Source organism: Solea solea, chromosome 12, assembly GCF_958295425.1.
Source record: "Solea solea chromosome 12, fSolSol10.1, whole genome shotgun sequence".
NCBI classification, from domain to species: Eukaryota; Metazoa; Chordata; class Actinopteri; order Pleuronectiformes; family Soleidae; genus Solea; species Solea solea.
This window is the reverse complement of record NC_081145.1, coordinates 16,074,862-16,090,133: the sequence shown is the minus strand read 5'-3', so window position 1 is coordinate 16,090,133 and position 15,272 is coordinate 16,074,862. Positions and strand designations below refer to the sequence as shown.

The following is a 15,272-nucleotide window of genomic DNA, read 5'->3' as shown; positions in this document are numbered from 1 at the left end:
GCATTTACAGATCTGATGTTTTGTTGAGGTCAGAGCAAAGACAGCGCAGCAAAGTAAGAAAAATGACTGCCTTTCCCCAAACAAGAGCCCAGATATGCCAAAGACAAACTCAAGAACGTCTCATCCTCCTTCCTTTTGTCCTTTTCCTCTTGGACACATCGAACATAAACAGCCTCCCATTTGTCTTACTTCACGCCTGTTGTTAAAGATTCAGCCAGAGGTGAGTCCTTGAGCTCTTTTTGAGGAGAGAAACGTAGCAGTGGATCAAGAAGGAGCTCTTACCCGTCTCGCATCTCTTCCCAGTAAATCCTTGCTGGCAAACACAGTTGTTAGGTGAGACGCAGGTTCCTCCGTTCTGGCACAGTCCGTCACACATAGCTGGAGGCACAACCAAAGCAGAAGAGCAATTTCTCACTAAGATTAACGAGCTTTAACTGTGTAATTAGACCAGCAGCAGCATATGCATTTGCATACAGAATAAGAGCTAATTTAGTGATGTGACTCACTGCAGTCTCTTTTGATTAATGGATCTCACCATGGTTCATTTAAGACAAAAACATTTTTCATTATCTGTAGACTGATAGTTAATGTCTGCTAATAACACAGAGGAGTCCTTGTATTTGACAAGAGTGTAATGGAAATAAATGTAACAAACAAATATGTAAAAGTCTAATCCAGTCAAAGGAGTATTTTTTTTTTGTTTTAGAAGCAACTTTAGGGAAATTATCTGGTGCTCTGTGTCATTAGCGCATGAATATTGAGCTATTTTCTAATATGTTTTAGGCTCAGAAATGACAGAGAAAAGAAAACAGCATGAATTTTTCAGACGTTGGGAAACTAACCCAGAGTTTTCAGACTCTGCAGATATATCGTGTACCCTGATGAGGAATTAAATCCTGGCTTTTAAATAGATTTCTAATCACAGTGATTAATTAAACAGCTAAGGTAAAGTCAATATTATAGTCGTAGCACAGACGACAAATGGGAGTCCAAACAGAGAGGCATTAAACCTAGGTAAACCTAGATTAGTGAGGTAAAATCTGTATATTAATAATTAAAAATCCAAATTTCAAAAATGGATTAGACTTTAATATGCATGACGCTGAAAGCAAAGAAGTTCCTTAAATATACGAGCTGGTGGCTAAATTAAACATAATTTGGTCAACTGAATAATGTTTGTGTAACTGTAATAACTGTTCTTGTGAATAAATGACTCAGGTACTTTTTTGGTTTCTGATTTCATTTTTAGAACTCGGGACAGAGAGGACGTTATGTCTCACACATGAAACAAACCTTGACAACCAGCCTGCATATCTGACAAGTGTTTTCACCACCATTTTCTTTTATGTCTTGTTTAGTCTATACGTGTTGAGGACTTGTCATAATAAACAGCGACACATCCCGATGATTCTTACCTTTGCAGACCGTCCCGTTGCCAGTGTAGCCGGGCTTACAGGAGCAGCTGTGGCCTCCAACCATGTTGAAGCACAAGGCATTTTCGTCGCAGTTGTGGAGTCCACTGAGACACTCATCATGCTCTGAGGGACGAGACACAACACAACAGATGTCGGCTTCAATATGCTCTTCATTCACAACTGCACTTGTGTTACGGCAGAGATGAACACGTCCTCCTCACATCTGCAAATCACAACCACTGTCAAGAAAATAACCGATTAAAGAAAACAGTTTCTTAATTTCCAACAACCTGGTATTACTTTTCTTTTGAGAGTCAATCTGGGGTTAATTTATTTGATAATGAGAAATCTACTCTGAATCTACTTATAAAAGTGTCTCCGATGTTTTGCTGCATTGTATTGTTTGTGTTTGGTAGAAAATGATCAAAAGGAACAAACTCAATGACGAACCTGATCTTCAGAACAACTGAAAATAAAACCCTTCATCCGTAGTCCTTGCAAATTAAAGAGACGCCATCTTGTATTGCATAAATGGCCATTAACCCTTTAACACCTAAGCCTCAGAATATCAAATATCAGCCTGGACTATTTTGCTTATATCAACCATAAAAGGGCCCGAAAACGTCCGGTGAGTAAATGCTTTTGCCCATTTTTCCCAGAATAACTTTCAATATCTGGCAGTTATTTACAATTTATGCATGTTAAAATAGTGTATTAACAATTTAAATTTCAAATCAAAAAGTTTTACTGAGAAAAAAAACATGTGTCACCTGTGTCAATATCCAACAACAGGCCAAAAAATGCAAACTTATGTACATACTTGTGTTTTTCCAACTCTCTCCTCTCAACAAAGACAAAGACACTAATTCGCCGGGTTCCTGCAACAGCGCAAGTGAAATTACCGTAATAAAAACACGGTGGCTTTGACGAGCAACTCAGTTTTCAGAAACTGCTGGATTTTTGCGGTAATGCAAAGCGCACTTGCGCAAACGTGCCGTCAGTGATACACTCGGTGTTAAACTGTTAAGAAGAAACAGAAATGAGTAATAGCACAAATTAATAAAACGTTTCCTTATTACCAGGACTAAGCTCTTCTTGCTGCTGCCGTGGATTTAGTGATCCGATGTGATATAAATCACTGACAAGCTTGATCAATGGCCACGGCCTATGATGATGTACCACTGTACAGTGTATCCAAGTGACGAACAAATCTCTTTCCTTCCGTGTGTCGAGGCTCAGGATAACATGCAGAGAACGAGGTGCAGAAACACAATAAAAGCCTGGAGGATATGCAGCTATTGTAATCAAACTGTGCAATAAAAATACCACAAAGTCAGTGCTGATTACAGGGGAAAAAAACCAAGATACCAAGACTTTTACATTTACAGTACAATTGATTACATCCCAAATACAATAAAGGATGATAGTAAGGGTGTGGGAGTATGGAATACATTTGTCCACAAACTAATAAAAATCTGTAGTGTCTTTATATTTTCAATAAGAAAGGTTGTTTGAACTCAAACAATGTGGCAAGCAATAACAAACAAACAGATTATAGAAGATTATCAGTTTTTTTAAGCAGAAAAACATAGTTTATACTGTATAAACCATGTTTTTATAGAGTCAATGTCATAAAGTGAAGCAATTGCAATTTCAAAACATCACAATTTGCAAAGCTGCAAGTCAATTGTTCTATTTTTCAGATCTTGTAGACTGTGCCATTTTTGACGTCAAAGCAATACATAAATGTTGGAAAGAACTCCCGTCTTTATCGCCTCATGCTTAGTCCACTTGTTCATATTTTGATGGTATCTCATGTGGTAATGCTTCGTCTTGTTATACAACACAGTAAATATTGAACCGAGGCTGAGGAACTGAGACACAAATATTAGATTGCAAATGAAATTGCAATATTTGTAATTAATTTCTGCCACACAATTTAATGTCGGGAAGTTCTGAGCTGAGATAAAATTAGATTTGTGTCATTTTAATACAACATTTAGTTAAGCTCTCATGAAAATACATGTCATGCTTCTCCAAACCCAACAGCTAATTTGTTTTTCAAGTAAACACCCTATTTTTTAATCCGGCCTCACTGACACATGTCAAATTTGAAAACTAAACCTTTGCATTAGTGATAAATGTTAATCCCTCACGAAGGGTCGTCAGTCTGTGCTGACTTATTGATCCCTTTGGGCCTCCAGCGACTACACTATGGCGAGATGTCACTGAAATGCCACTGAACATGAAGGCAGACCCACACGAAAACTGATCATTATTCAATCAAATGATTCCAGATAGACAATATTGCCCTATTATAAGTTTCCAGGAGTGCAAGAAGAGACACTTTCTTCCCAGAAATGTCAGCTGCAGTCTGGGGAACTTGCTGGACTTCTGCTAACCTTCAGAAACCCTTTTCCCTTCTGTAACAAAACCTGTAACTGAGCCAGAAACTGTTCATGAAAGTCCAACCTTTCCCATTTAGAATCATCATGTGTTCAAAGTACACGGAGAACTTTAAGAGGTTGCACAAATACTGATGAATCCCCCAGAAAATGCTTTGCCTCTTGGAAAACACAAGTACAAAAGGATCCTGGGGGCAGCAGTTCGGACCTTTGATCAAATGTACATAAATTCATTCCTCTCAACTGTGACCTGTGGCCCATTTGTTCACAACACAAGTATAATAGCCTTGAGAGGCACCTTTATATATGTCCCGTGTGCCCGCCGAGGAGTGAACGACGGCACCTGAAGAGGGAGGGGATCAGAAATGTGAGCGCTTGATGCAGAAGACCTGAGCCCCATCATCTGGTTCCCTGTCATCATCCAATTCATTATATCTCCTGAACACACCGTAGGCTCATCCAAATTGAAAGTGACACCGTGATGAGCTCCTCCATCCAGGGTTTGATATATGTGTGCATGTGCGTGCTCGATGGATAGAAGGGCTCTGGGTAAAGCCTGCTGCTCCACTCTCATTGCTGCATTATTCTCACTGTCCCTCTCTCACCTGCTGTGTGGCAGAATTAAAGTCTGCTCATACACATAAAAACAGTGAGAGGAACACAAGAGACAGGAAAGATAATAAGGTGTTTTTTTATTTGCCAGAGCAGGAAAACTTTAGCTGTCAGTTTGAATAGACGGGGCAGCAATGTGTGTGTGTGTGTGTGACAGCATTAGTAAGGATTTAGGAATTTATGCTTATTACAGTCGTGTACTTAGTGTAAGAGCGCCTCTTAATGTAATCACCAATTCAATCCCTGATTTGTGTGTGTGCGCATGAGAGAGATGTTTCCTCACTGGCTGCTGATGCTCAGGCTGCAGACAGATAAACAATCAATTATGTACAGCCTGTCAGCAGGGGAGCTCTCTGGAGTTGGCCGATTCTCCTCCTGTTTGACTGCCTCCACCTTCTGCCAAGACAACACACTTTTAAACCTAGTTTAAAAAAAAAAAGGAAGAAAAAAAAGCCACTAAATTTGCTCAATTAAAGCCGGGACGAGTACTTTCATCGTACTTCAAAATCGTAATACTTCTGTGCTTTGTCTGGAAACAGACATTCAGTGTGTCTCCACACGCAGTTCAGTTGAGCTACGCTGTGTATTTGTCACAATATTCTTAAGCATTAGCGGGGAAATTGATATATTGACTCAAGTGTGTTTGCCCTCCACAACACTAGGTGGCGTTATGCCCTTTTCAGCTTGTTAATATTAGGTAATTTCCTATTTAGCTGGTTGGTAGCATGTCATGCACCATTTAGACTCTTTTTACCATCCACAAACTTTCAAAAAAAAAAATGTCAGTTCTTTGAACTGGTTTTGTCATCAGTCCAAATCATTTACCAGCCTGAATTTTGCCATGTTTTTCTCAATCTTGTCTTCGTTTATGTAACGTCTTCTTCTATTATTTCTGAGTCAAAGCCGAGGGGAAACTATGGAACATGCACAGAGCACCCAGGCCAGATTAAGTCCTACTGAACATGTACATGGAGTAGTACTGTAATCCCACTTCTAACCACATCATCTGGGTGTGTTAATCCAACTTTGTTAAACTTCAGTCAAACTAACATGGTCACCTGTATTTTAAAAGTCTTGTATCAGTAAGAATAACACAAATATTCTGTTTTTTCTAATGTTATATTGTCTTATCTAATATGACATGCCAAACAAAATTATTCCTTGGAAGAATGAAAGGCTCTATGTTGAGTTTGACACTGAGAGCCAAACGCTGGACTGCTGCATTTCTTCCCTGGACAAACAGCATAAATAATAATGTTCTTCAAGGACAAACACATGGTTAATGGTTGTGGAATAATATCTTTGTTTAAGGCGTTACTAAAGTGCTCTTCTTTGTGACATGAATCCATACAGAAAACAAGACAAACTGAAATCATTATGACACAATTGCTAAGACAATCAATATCCAACTTGGAACCCAAGTGTACTGTGACCAGTGGTAGTGCAATAAAGGATTGTTTTTGTGTAATGGATCTTAAAGATGCACACAATCTGTTTATGTGTTTTGGGGAAAAACACTGAACGTAAATACACCGTAAAGCCACTTTTCAAGCACAAGTATTGAATATCAAGGAAGAGTGGGCCAAAGCTTGTCCAACTGGCTTTGCATATTTGGTCTCACCTTTTTCCAGTTTGCCTGAATCCCCCTCAGCGACTAGACTCTTGGAGTCAAAGTCATCTTTACTGATCTCTGCTGTTGAAAACACCCCCCCCACCCCCCCACCCCCCCCCCCACACACACACACACACACACACACACTCCACCTCTGGCCCATATCCATGCCTTCTCTCGTCTGTCTGCCCAGCCCTTTTCTGTTCCTCTGCCTCAGGCATCCGGGTCTGGTTATCACAGGATTAGGACAAGGACACACACTCTGCATTCACACACACCCCCAATGCGCAAGCACACAAATGCATGTGAAAGTGTGGAGTACATGCACACCTCAGAACAGCCTTCTCATATCATTCAAAGCGAGAGCACAAGCAAACCGCTACCTTTCATGGATTAGCTGCTAATCTCACAGAGCGAGAAGCACCTCGGGCACTTTGGGGAGAAGTCGTAGAGCAGAGGGGAAGAAAGAGGAGGAATCTTGACCTTCAACATCAAGGATAAAGTGCTAGTCAAATAAAGAAGCAAGAGAATGATGGGCATGTTTCTTTTGCTGAAGGCGCCACCCCGATATGGTACATATTTCATTTAGCCCATAGCCGTGTTTCCATCATGGTACAGTACCTGCGTGACATTGTACCGATGTGAGAATAACGACATTGAACGCTTGTTTTTTTTCCTGCTGTTTGGGGTTGTTTGTCTCAACAAGACGTCAAGCTTCGTATGACGATAGACTTGCGGGACACAAGAGTGACACTTTAGCTGACTGTCATGGGTCTAGCTTCATCTGTGCTGTACCGTTACACTGGTACCCCAAGGGAAGGGTAACAAAAAGATGGCTTTTGGTGCTATTCCACATGGAAAAAATGCATACCGTACCGTACCATACCAAACCCAACCAAACACGCCACATTATGACCCAGTCTGCCAAGAGCTGGGTTCTGAACCTTCCACCTCCCCCTCTGCATGTGGTCTTGATGTAAAACAGAGACCTCTGTCTGAGTATGGTAAATATACAAATACAACCACGGTGCCATGCTGTTTTCCCCCCAGCCTTAAATCTGCATATCAACCCTTTAAACCACTGCTCGGCACATTAATCCTCTTTACCAGGCAGACTGTTCCGCACACAACACAAACATGTGGAAATATAGCAATCGATAGCGGCAAAGTGTTTCTGCTGAGCGTGCCATTTGTTAATTGGTGGGAGCCATTGAAGATGATAAAAGCGCTTGTATATCATGAGAATGAACAATGTCAATAGGCACTGACTGAGGGGAGTGGGGGTGGTTTTATGTTTCCTTCCGCAGGCAACTCAGAGGGATCAGCACTCCCTTTGGACTATTTTCAAACACAAGCAGATGTTCAATTAATTAATAAGGCATGGATTCCTGCAGCTAGTAGGTTATTATCCTCTTATTTTTACTGTCAGTGACTGCAAACAGCACTACAGAGGTGACACTAAACGCAGCGTTTCAACACGTCCAAGGAAAAAGCCCTCCATCGTCCATTTCTTCATTTAAAACCCTAGATCTTATCGCTGATAGCCATAATTCATATTTCTCCGACTGGCGAAGAGGTTAGAAGTGTCTACAGTAGTAATTGTGTTCACTATCATGCTCTTACTGGTTGTGGATTAGTGGGAGAGGAGGAGTCTAATAACTCAGTGGGGAGATGATGATGGTAATTTGACCGAAGCAGGGGAAAAAAGTCATTACATCAAGCCTCTGCATAAGCCTCGGTTTAATCACACAAATTGACTTTTATAAGGAGACGCACAGCTGTGTGTTCCACTACGGATATTTGAAAGCATTTTTAATAGGAAACTACATAAAATATAGTGACACAGTTTAATCCGCTGGGTTCGGACAAATTAATCTTCACCGTGAATCTGGGGAATGAGCACATAGTGGAGGGAAGACAAATGAGTAAAACAATAAAACTTGGCCCTGTAGCTCACAGGGTTACAGTAAACACGGTGACTGAAGGTGCAGTGGTTGTCGGAGGATAATGAAGAAATGGGGCCGAGTACGCACAGAAATAAATCACGTGAGCACAACAAGAGAGATGAATGTGCATAACTCGTGTTCATAAAGTCACAAAATGCTTGACTCTGCTCTATCATTTCCTGATTTCTTTTGACGCGGGAAAAGAAAAACTCTACATGGCGCCTACACGGAGAAGGAAGTGGGCGTTTCCACCCGGCGTACGTAGCCTAAATCCTCCAGTGTGGGTCACAGGCAGCATCACATCAAATCCCCTCACTCTGCTGCAGCTGAGTCACTTTGCATCGGTGCAAATTGCTTTCCTAATGAGAGACACAGAGGAGCTGCAGCACGCTGCCGCCTCCTTTGCCAATAAGGCACGCGGGGAACTACTTAGCATCATGATTCACAAGTTGCAAACAAATGGCGAGGAGTGAGGCGGATCTGCCACTCATCACTGTTGCGTTGCATTGTGGTTTTCTAAACTGAGATGATTACGGACTTAGACTCGTCTCTCGTGGTTCACTCTATACGCACGGTTCTGCATTTGACAGCTCAATAAAGTGATTATTTTAAGTAGAAACACAGGTGGGCTTGACAACAGTCATCATCATAAAGACTTGCTTTTTTTCTCTCAATAAATTCTAAGCCTGATTGTTCTTTGGTCTTTTGTTTGTTCTCTCCTCTGTAAACATCCTGGTCAGGGCTATTGAATTGAACTTTATTCCTCCCCCAGGGTGGGAAACACACATTCACAACAGCTCAGTTAAGAAATGAGAATAGAATAAAATTAAAATTAAAATTAAAATTAAAATTAAAATTAAAATTAAAATTAAATACAATACAATAGTAAGAAAATTACAAAAAATAAAAGTAAAAAAGATAAAATTAAAATGGATTAAAATTGATCTACAGGGATGATTCAGTCATATCAATTGAAGTGAATTAATTCATGTGAAACAAAGTGCAGTTGTACTGAATATCAGCCTGACTGTGATGCAACCATAGGCAGCTATCACAGCCGTGCTGATATTCAGTACAACACGAAGTCAAGTGTGACATTTCATTCATACGACAGTTCTACACACATGATATTTAATAGATGAAAGCGAGATATGTTATTTATATATCGAGATATGTCTTCAGTGTATGTTTTTTCTCTTTCTTTTTTTAATCCCAGCCTCACTGTTGCCTTGCAACGCAAACAATGAGCGTGACCTGCACGCTACACAGGTTATGTCTACTACTTTGACTCATGTACAATTATTTGTACTGTGTGTTTCCATAAATTGCTTTGGTGGTTTGAGTGAATCCGGTGAGTTTACAGCTTGATCTGACCGTTCACTGCATCCATCGTCTGCAGTCATTTTCACATCTTAGGCATTAGGGCAAGGTTCTGGTGTTCATGACACATTTTAAGTCGTCTCCACGGTGTGTGCCCACTCACTGCCATGTTCTCCCTGGCTGATGTCACACCAGGAGGTTTGAACGGAAGTATCCTCTCCTTGTCCTTCTCCGCTCCTGACACTCATTCATAATTTAATATAAATGCTATTTCTGGAAAACTGTACTTCGTAGCGCCTGCATCACGCTGCCCGACTGCTGTGTCTCGCTTGTGTTACAATATGTTCTTGAATTTAGTTTATGATTTATCTCTGACTGAGATAAAGAGAGTACATCTGCCAAGAACCAGGTGTAAGAGTGTAGGTTGCTATTGTCCTAACAGTCGTGGTTATTGTGTAGTTATTGATTATTATGCACACCTGTAACGCAGAGTACATACTACAGTTAAGAGCCCCAGCACTCATGGAAAGCCTCTTGCCTAATCAAGTGACTTGCTCACAACGGTTGAATAACGTGCTGTACATCACACATTAATGAAGTCAATAGTTCTCGTTGATATTAAAGATTCCCCTCGAGCATCGACTGTGAGAAAACCCAGATACATCACATCACATTCAACCGGTAAAATTCATGCCTGTGTGAATTTCACCAGATGAAGGTTTGGGGGCTTAAAGTGAGCACAAATGATTCTGCGAGTGTGAGAATTCTTGGCAGTTTTGGATTCAAAGTACTTTTCACTACTCTGAAGACGTACCGTGGTACGCAACAACGTTGCTGAATTTAATTCCTTCCCGCTTAAAAGCCCCTAGTATTAGAATCCCAACTTGAATTGTATGATTTTTGACTATTTTATGATGCTTGAACTGAAATATTCACTGTTTCAGTTCAGGTGGGGTTACCTGCCTCGCTTCTCTCTTATTAATCTCTGATAAAAGATTAAAACACCTAAAAAAAAGTATTCTTTGCATTCATATTCTAGACCCATATGAGACTTGATTTACCTAACGTATCCAAAACAGTTGTACTTCATTGGTGAATGTTGTGACTTTTGTTCTGATGTTTCTGATGTAATCATCCCTCCGATATACCCAGTTTGTTAGAGAACTTGACTGTCTGTTTGTAAATGAATTCAAGCAAGTGTTGTACAGACATCTATTCCTTTATGTTTTAAAGTTATAGTTATTCTTATCTACTGATGAAGGATTTCAGAAACCATTATACAAACCTCGGGCTATAATAACAGTCACATAAACACAAATGGAGAAGAAAGTTAACTAAATATTTGCACATTAATTCTGTTTGGTTTTGAAATTGTATTTGCATTCAGAATTGATCAGGATGAAATGGATCTGCTGCCTGTATTCCCAATCCTCAGATTTCCACTTATATTTGTGGCTTTTATTCATGTTTCTCCAACGTGTTTTCAAATGATAATATCATCCTCATCATATTAATGCTTGTTTTCACAAAAGCAGAAGACACGTGTTTAATGAAATCCCCCCATTTTTTTTTAGCTTTTCTCTCAGGGTTCAATCTTTTTCTCTGCTGGTATCGATCTGTGTGTGTGTGTGTGTGTGTGTGTGTGTGTGTGTGTGTGTTTGCGTGTGTGTCATTTTAATGCGATGCTAGAAGAGCAAAACCAATGGGAGCAAATCACAGTCTGACATTAATGTCTACGCATATTAAATGAACAGACTGTGAATAATCGCAGGGTGACGGATTCACAGACAAGTGTGTCTAACCAGGCTATGAGAGAGAGGAGGTGAAGCCACCGTACAGTTCACAGTGGCATTTACACGCGTGTGTCTGACGTCATAGCAACATCTTTCTACAACACACACTTATTCTATCTCACACTACTTTCCAGCACAGGAGTTATGACTTAATGTCCAGCTGCTACTTTCTCTAAGTTGTACAGTATTATGATATTACTCCTTTATGTCATTTATAGTAGTTGCAAAATACTCTATACTATAGTTGCAAAAGAAACCATTGATATATGAACTATGAATTATAATGTACTGCAAGGATAACAACAGTTAGTATTGCATTTTTTGATATTGGCATAGAACATAAATACAACTTTATATTGCACAGGCAGTTCTATCAGTCACTGCAAAACTATATATGGGACTATATATATCAAACATATCAATTATGTGGATATTTATTATTATAAGGGCTGCCCACTTATGGTCATAATAATCATAATTACAGTCTTTTAGTCGCTGTGGGAGAAAAACAGGAAATTGTATTTTTGAAGCTGCGTCTTTTCTAAATGAAATCCAAACATATATGGCTGAAACATGCATGGTTTTAATTTGAAAGGGCAGACACAGGAAGTGCGGTCACACTGTGTAGTCCAAAGTTTGGGATGAGCCCAGGCAGACATTTGCTTACTTTTTACAGACTTTCTAAAATAATTTCTGTTGATGTGCAAGTTCCTAAGTCGTGTGATGACTGATGTTAATGTTATTCACTTGAAGTTTAATACATTCATAAAATGTTGCCGTGCTCTCCTGCTGTTTTCTCCCCCCGCAGACACTTTCAGAGTCAGAATAAGTAAATTCTTTAATTGCTTTGTCGGTGTTAATGAGCGGCAGACTCTGCACCTGCACCGCTGTAAGATTAACAAACTGATGAAGTGCTGTGGTGAAAATGGACAGAATGTTCAGTCTCGTAGCCGGTCGATCTGACATTTGCTGCGGTGTGCGTCGTGTGTGTGCGCTACTGTGCTCGCTTGTAAAATTAATAATTCAAAAGCTCATTATAAATTGTGTTTGTGTTAAAAGTTAGGATGATGTTCTAATGTATTTAAATTCAACAAAACGTTCCAATCCTCCACAGTCATTACTGCGCCGCACAGGTTAAAATATGCTGTTTGAACCTGAAAAATGCTGACATATCTGTTTAATGTTGGCTTTATAGGGGTGAGTTTACGGTTTTGCATATATCTGTAGTGTAGAAAAGTGTTAAAAATGTTACTTAAAAGATCCTTTATCAGAATTAGAACTCAAACTGTTTGACCTAATGACCGAAAGGTCGGGGTCAACCCTACTTTCTAGAGGTGTATTATGACATGTTTGATGTGACTGACCTTCCTTAACATTGAATTTCCCCACACAGTGTGACAAATACACATGTGCATGTTGCGCTGACAATGCTTAAACAATAAACTGGCTGCACAATTCATCACAATAAAGTCAAACGCCCTCCTTCAGTGTATGACTAAAGATGCACATCCAATTATGGTTAACAGGCAATAACTTTTCTGAAGCAATAACTAACTGTGTCTCTTTAACAGCTCCTGTAGTAGATAATTGAGGATGTGTTCTCCTTATCTTGGGATGTGTGTAAAAAATGCACGCCAGTGGCCTTTACATACTAGAAAGGATGTAAACACTCTTGTCACAATTCTCTCTGCCATCATCTCCTTTAAATGGTTAAAGTTACGTTTCTATGGTTTACTGCTCCGTCACCACCATCGCCGTCTTCTCCACATGACTCCGGCCTGTCAAAAAGGCCAAGAAAAGGTGCTCACCTGTGCATGAATAGTCATCGATCCTGATGTAGCCCGTGTGGCAGATGCACATGAAGGAGCCGGGGGTATTAACACACATGGTGTTCTCCCTGCAGTAATGCTTCCCTTCGGCACACTCATCAATATCTAAACAGAGGGGAGAGGGAACAAAAGCCGGGTTAGATGAGGTGAGCCGCCACACTGTATTCTGCCAAGTGACAGCAAATATCATCAGATTAAACCTTTAAAATAAGGTTTTCTTCATAAAACAATCCGTATATAGCCAATTATTGTACAGAGACGAATAGAAACAAAATAATCAGAGGTGATTGATTGACAATAAAATGTTCTCGAGAGCCTCGGACCTCAAGTTCAAGCTCCTTTTTTAACACTTTAACTACGTAACGTTCTTATTTACCCTTAAACCTAAAGTGTACTTTACATATCAGTTCTTTACATATTCTGAACAACGACAATAAAGTACAATCTTATTTTTTATTTGCTATTGACAAAACAGCCACGACATCTACTGTGTCTCGACTGTGACATCCCAAGACATATTCTCGCAGTTAGCGCTTGTTCTATAGAGAAGGTTTCTACACGCTCCTGTGCAGCCAGTGGTGGGAAAGGACGATTTGTCTTTATCAGAGGACGATGATCACAATGCAGGTCCATAAGAGGTGGGCACTGGAGCACTTAAGGTTGCACCACTCGATTTTCAATCTATTTAAAGTAAAGCACTTGACAAAGTAGCTTAGCTGCTATTCTCCCGTCTACCTATCAGTTAATCTGTGCACTTTGGCCATACTTTCAATTTTATATGCTGTAGGGAAATCATGTAAGGGAAGAACAATGCCACTGGAGGAGTCCATTATAAAGACTGAACACAAACACGGGGGTGGGGTTAATTATAGGGAGGAGCATTGCTGCGGTTTTCGTTTATGAAATGTCACGATACAATAAAAAGGCGCTGTCCCAGCTTAACAGGTGCAGCAGATAAAAAGTGAGGGAGATATCAGTGAAGCGCACTTTAATCATGCAAAATGGAAAAACACCTGTGGGTATACGTGAGTGTCTAAGCACTTTAACAGAACTCTTAAATACGTATATAAATATAAAGTTGTCACGGTGAATCCCTAAACACCAAACTCAAACATGACAACAAAGAAAAATGGGCCGGTAGAATGACTTCACAGTCCTTGACAACAGATCTGTTATTCTTATACTGCATGTTTTACCTTTAAATGACCGAGTTTGTTCGAGTTTGAGCGTTTTACTCCATTGAAAGGAAATAAAACACCATACTCGATACAAATGGTCTGGTCTTCAGTAGCAACAAGAGGAAAGAAAACCACACACAGTCACAGTACATCACTTTTCCTCTTGACTTTAAAACCACAGATCTTACTTTGAATCATAACAATTGAAAGAATTGCAGACAATTTTAGAACTGGAACATCTCATCCCAGTAGTTATTTTTTTTTAATCTATTTTATTTTACTTGAAAATAATTGTGGTCTCTGCTGTTTGTGTTTTCTTATGCAAAAGTGATCATGCTTTAATAAAGGCAAATTATGCACAAGTCTGTTCTCAGTTTTTTTGACATGTTATGGTTTGTAAACCTTGTGGATTTGAATCATTTAAAAAAAGTCTGTTTTTGCCTGTGTTTTTGCTGTGTGTGGTCTAGTGTAAAGAGTATCACTCAAACTCTGGCCTTGAAAATGAGTTAGGTATAGTTAATCACAGTGAAGATCAGTGCAAACACCACTAAAACTTTAATTTCCAATCGTTATTTAGTTCTTTTTTTCTTCAACTAACATTTTTAACTGATGGTTTTAAAACAACCAAACAAAAAAAATTCACAAAAGAGTGAAAAGATGCCATTCCTCAATAAGCACCTGAACCTTTGTTAACTCGCAGCGCATTCATTGAACAAACTGAATTGGTTAAAGCAAAAAAATGCACGAAGGTCGTCAATTGAATTCAACACATCACAAAATATTTCAGATAAAACAGAACATCAGTAGAAGTCAGAAGGCACTGACAATGGCCGAAAAATAAAATCCAGCTATTCTACAAACATTTGTGTGTTTGGGATCCACGAAATATAAGTTGTTGAACAAATAGCTGCTTTTCTCTATCTATATTTGATAATTGTGACTAAGTAGCTGTAAGTAGGAACATCAATCCCCAACTTTGATTTGATCCGACAACAACTTGACAACACTGACACGCAGTATATCAGATGGATTTGGAGGGATTTCTGTGCCTTGGTTGGTGCAACTTTAAGAATATAATTTATTAGATTGTCTTTTGTTTTTCCTTCTCACTCTCATGATTCCATATTTGGATCTATATTAGCTGTTGCCTTAGCAACAGCTA

General features: G+C 39.5%; 1 protein-coding gene across 1 annotated transcript in view; it reads right to left on the bottom strand.

Annotated features, from left to right (window-relative positions):
- Nucleotides 1-15,272, bottom strand: part of nell2a (neural EGFL like 2a) — a 71,667-nt gene that overhangs the window by 22,249 nt on the left and 34,146 nt on the right. Inside the window, exons 13-15 of the mRNA XM_058646368.1 lie at nucleotides 12,912-13,037; nucleotides 1,416-1,538; nucleotides 283-378 (exon numbers count right to left, since the gene is read on the bottom strand). Of these exons, the coding sequence (XP_058502351.1) occupies nucleotides 283-378; nucleotides 1,416-1,538; nucleotides 12,912-13,037 (345 nt within the window). The remainder of the gene's footprint in view (nucleotides 1-282; nucleotides 379-1,415; nucleotides 1,539-12,911; nucleotides 13,038-15,272) is intronic.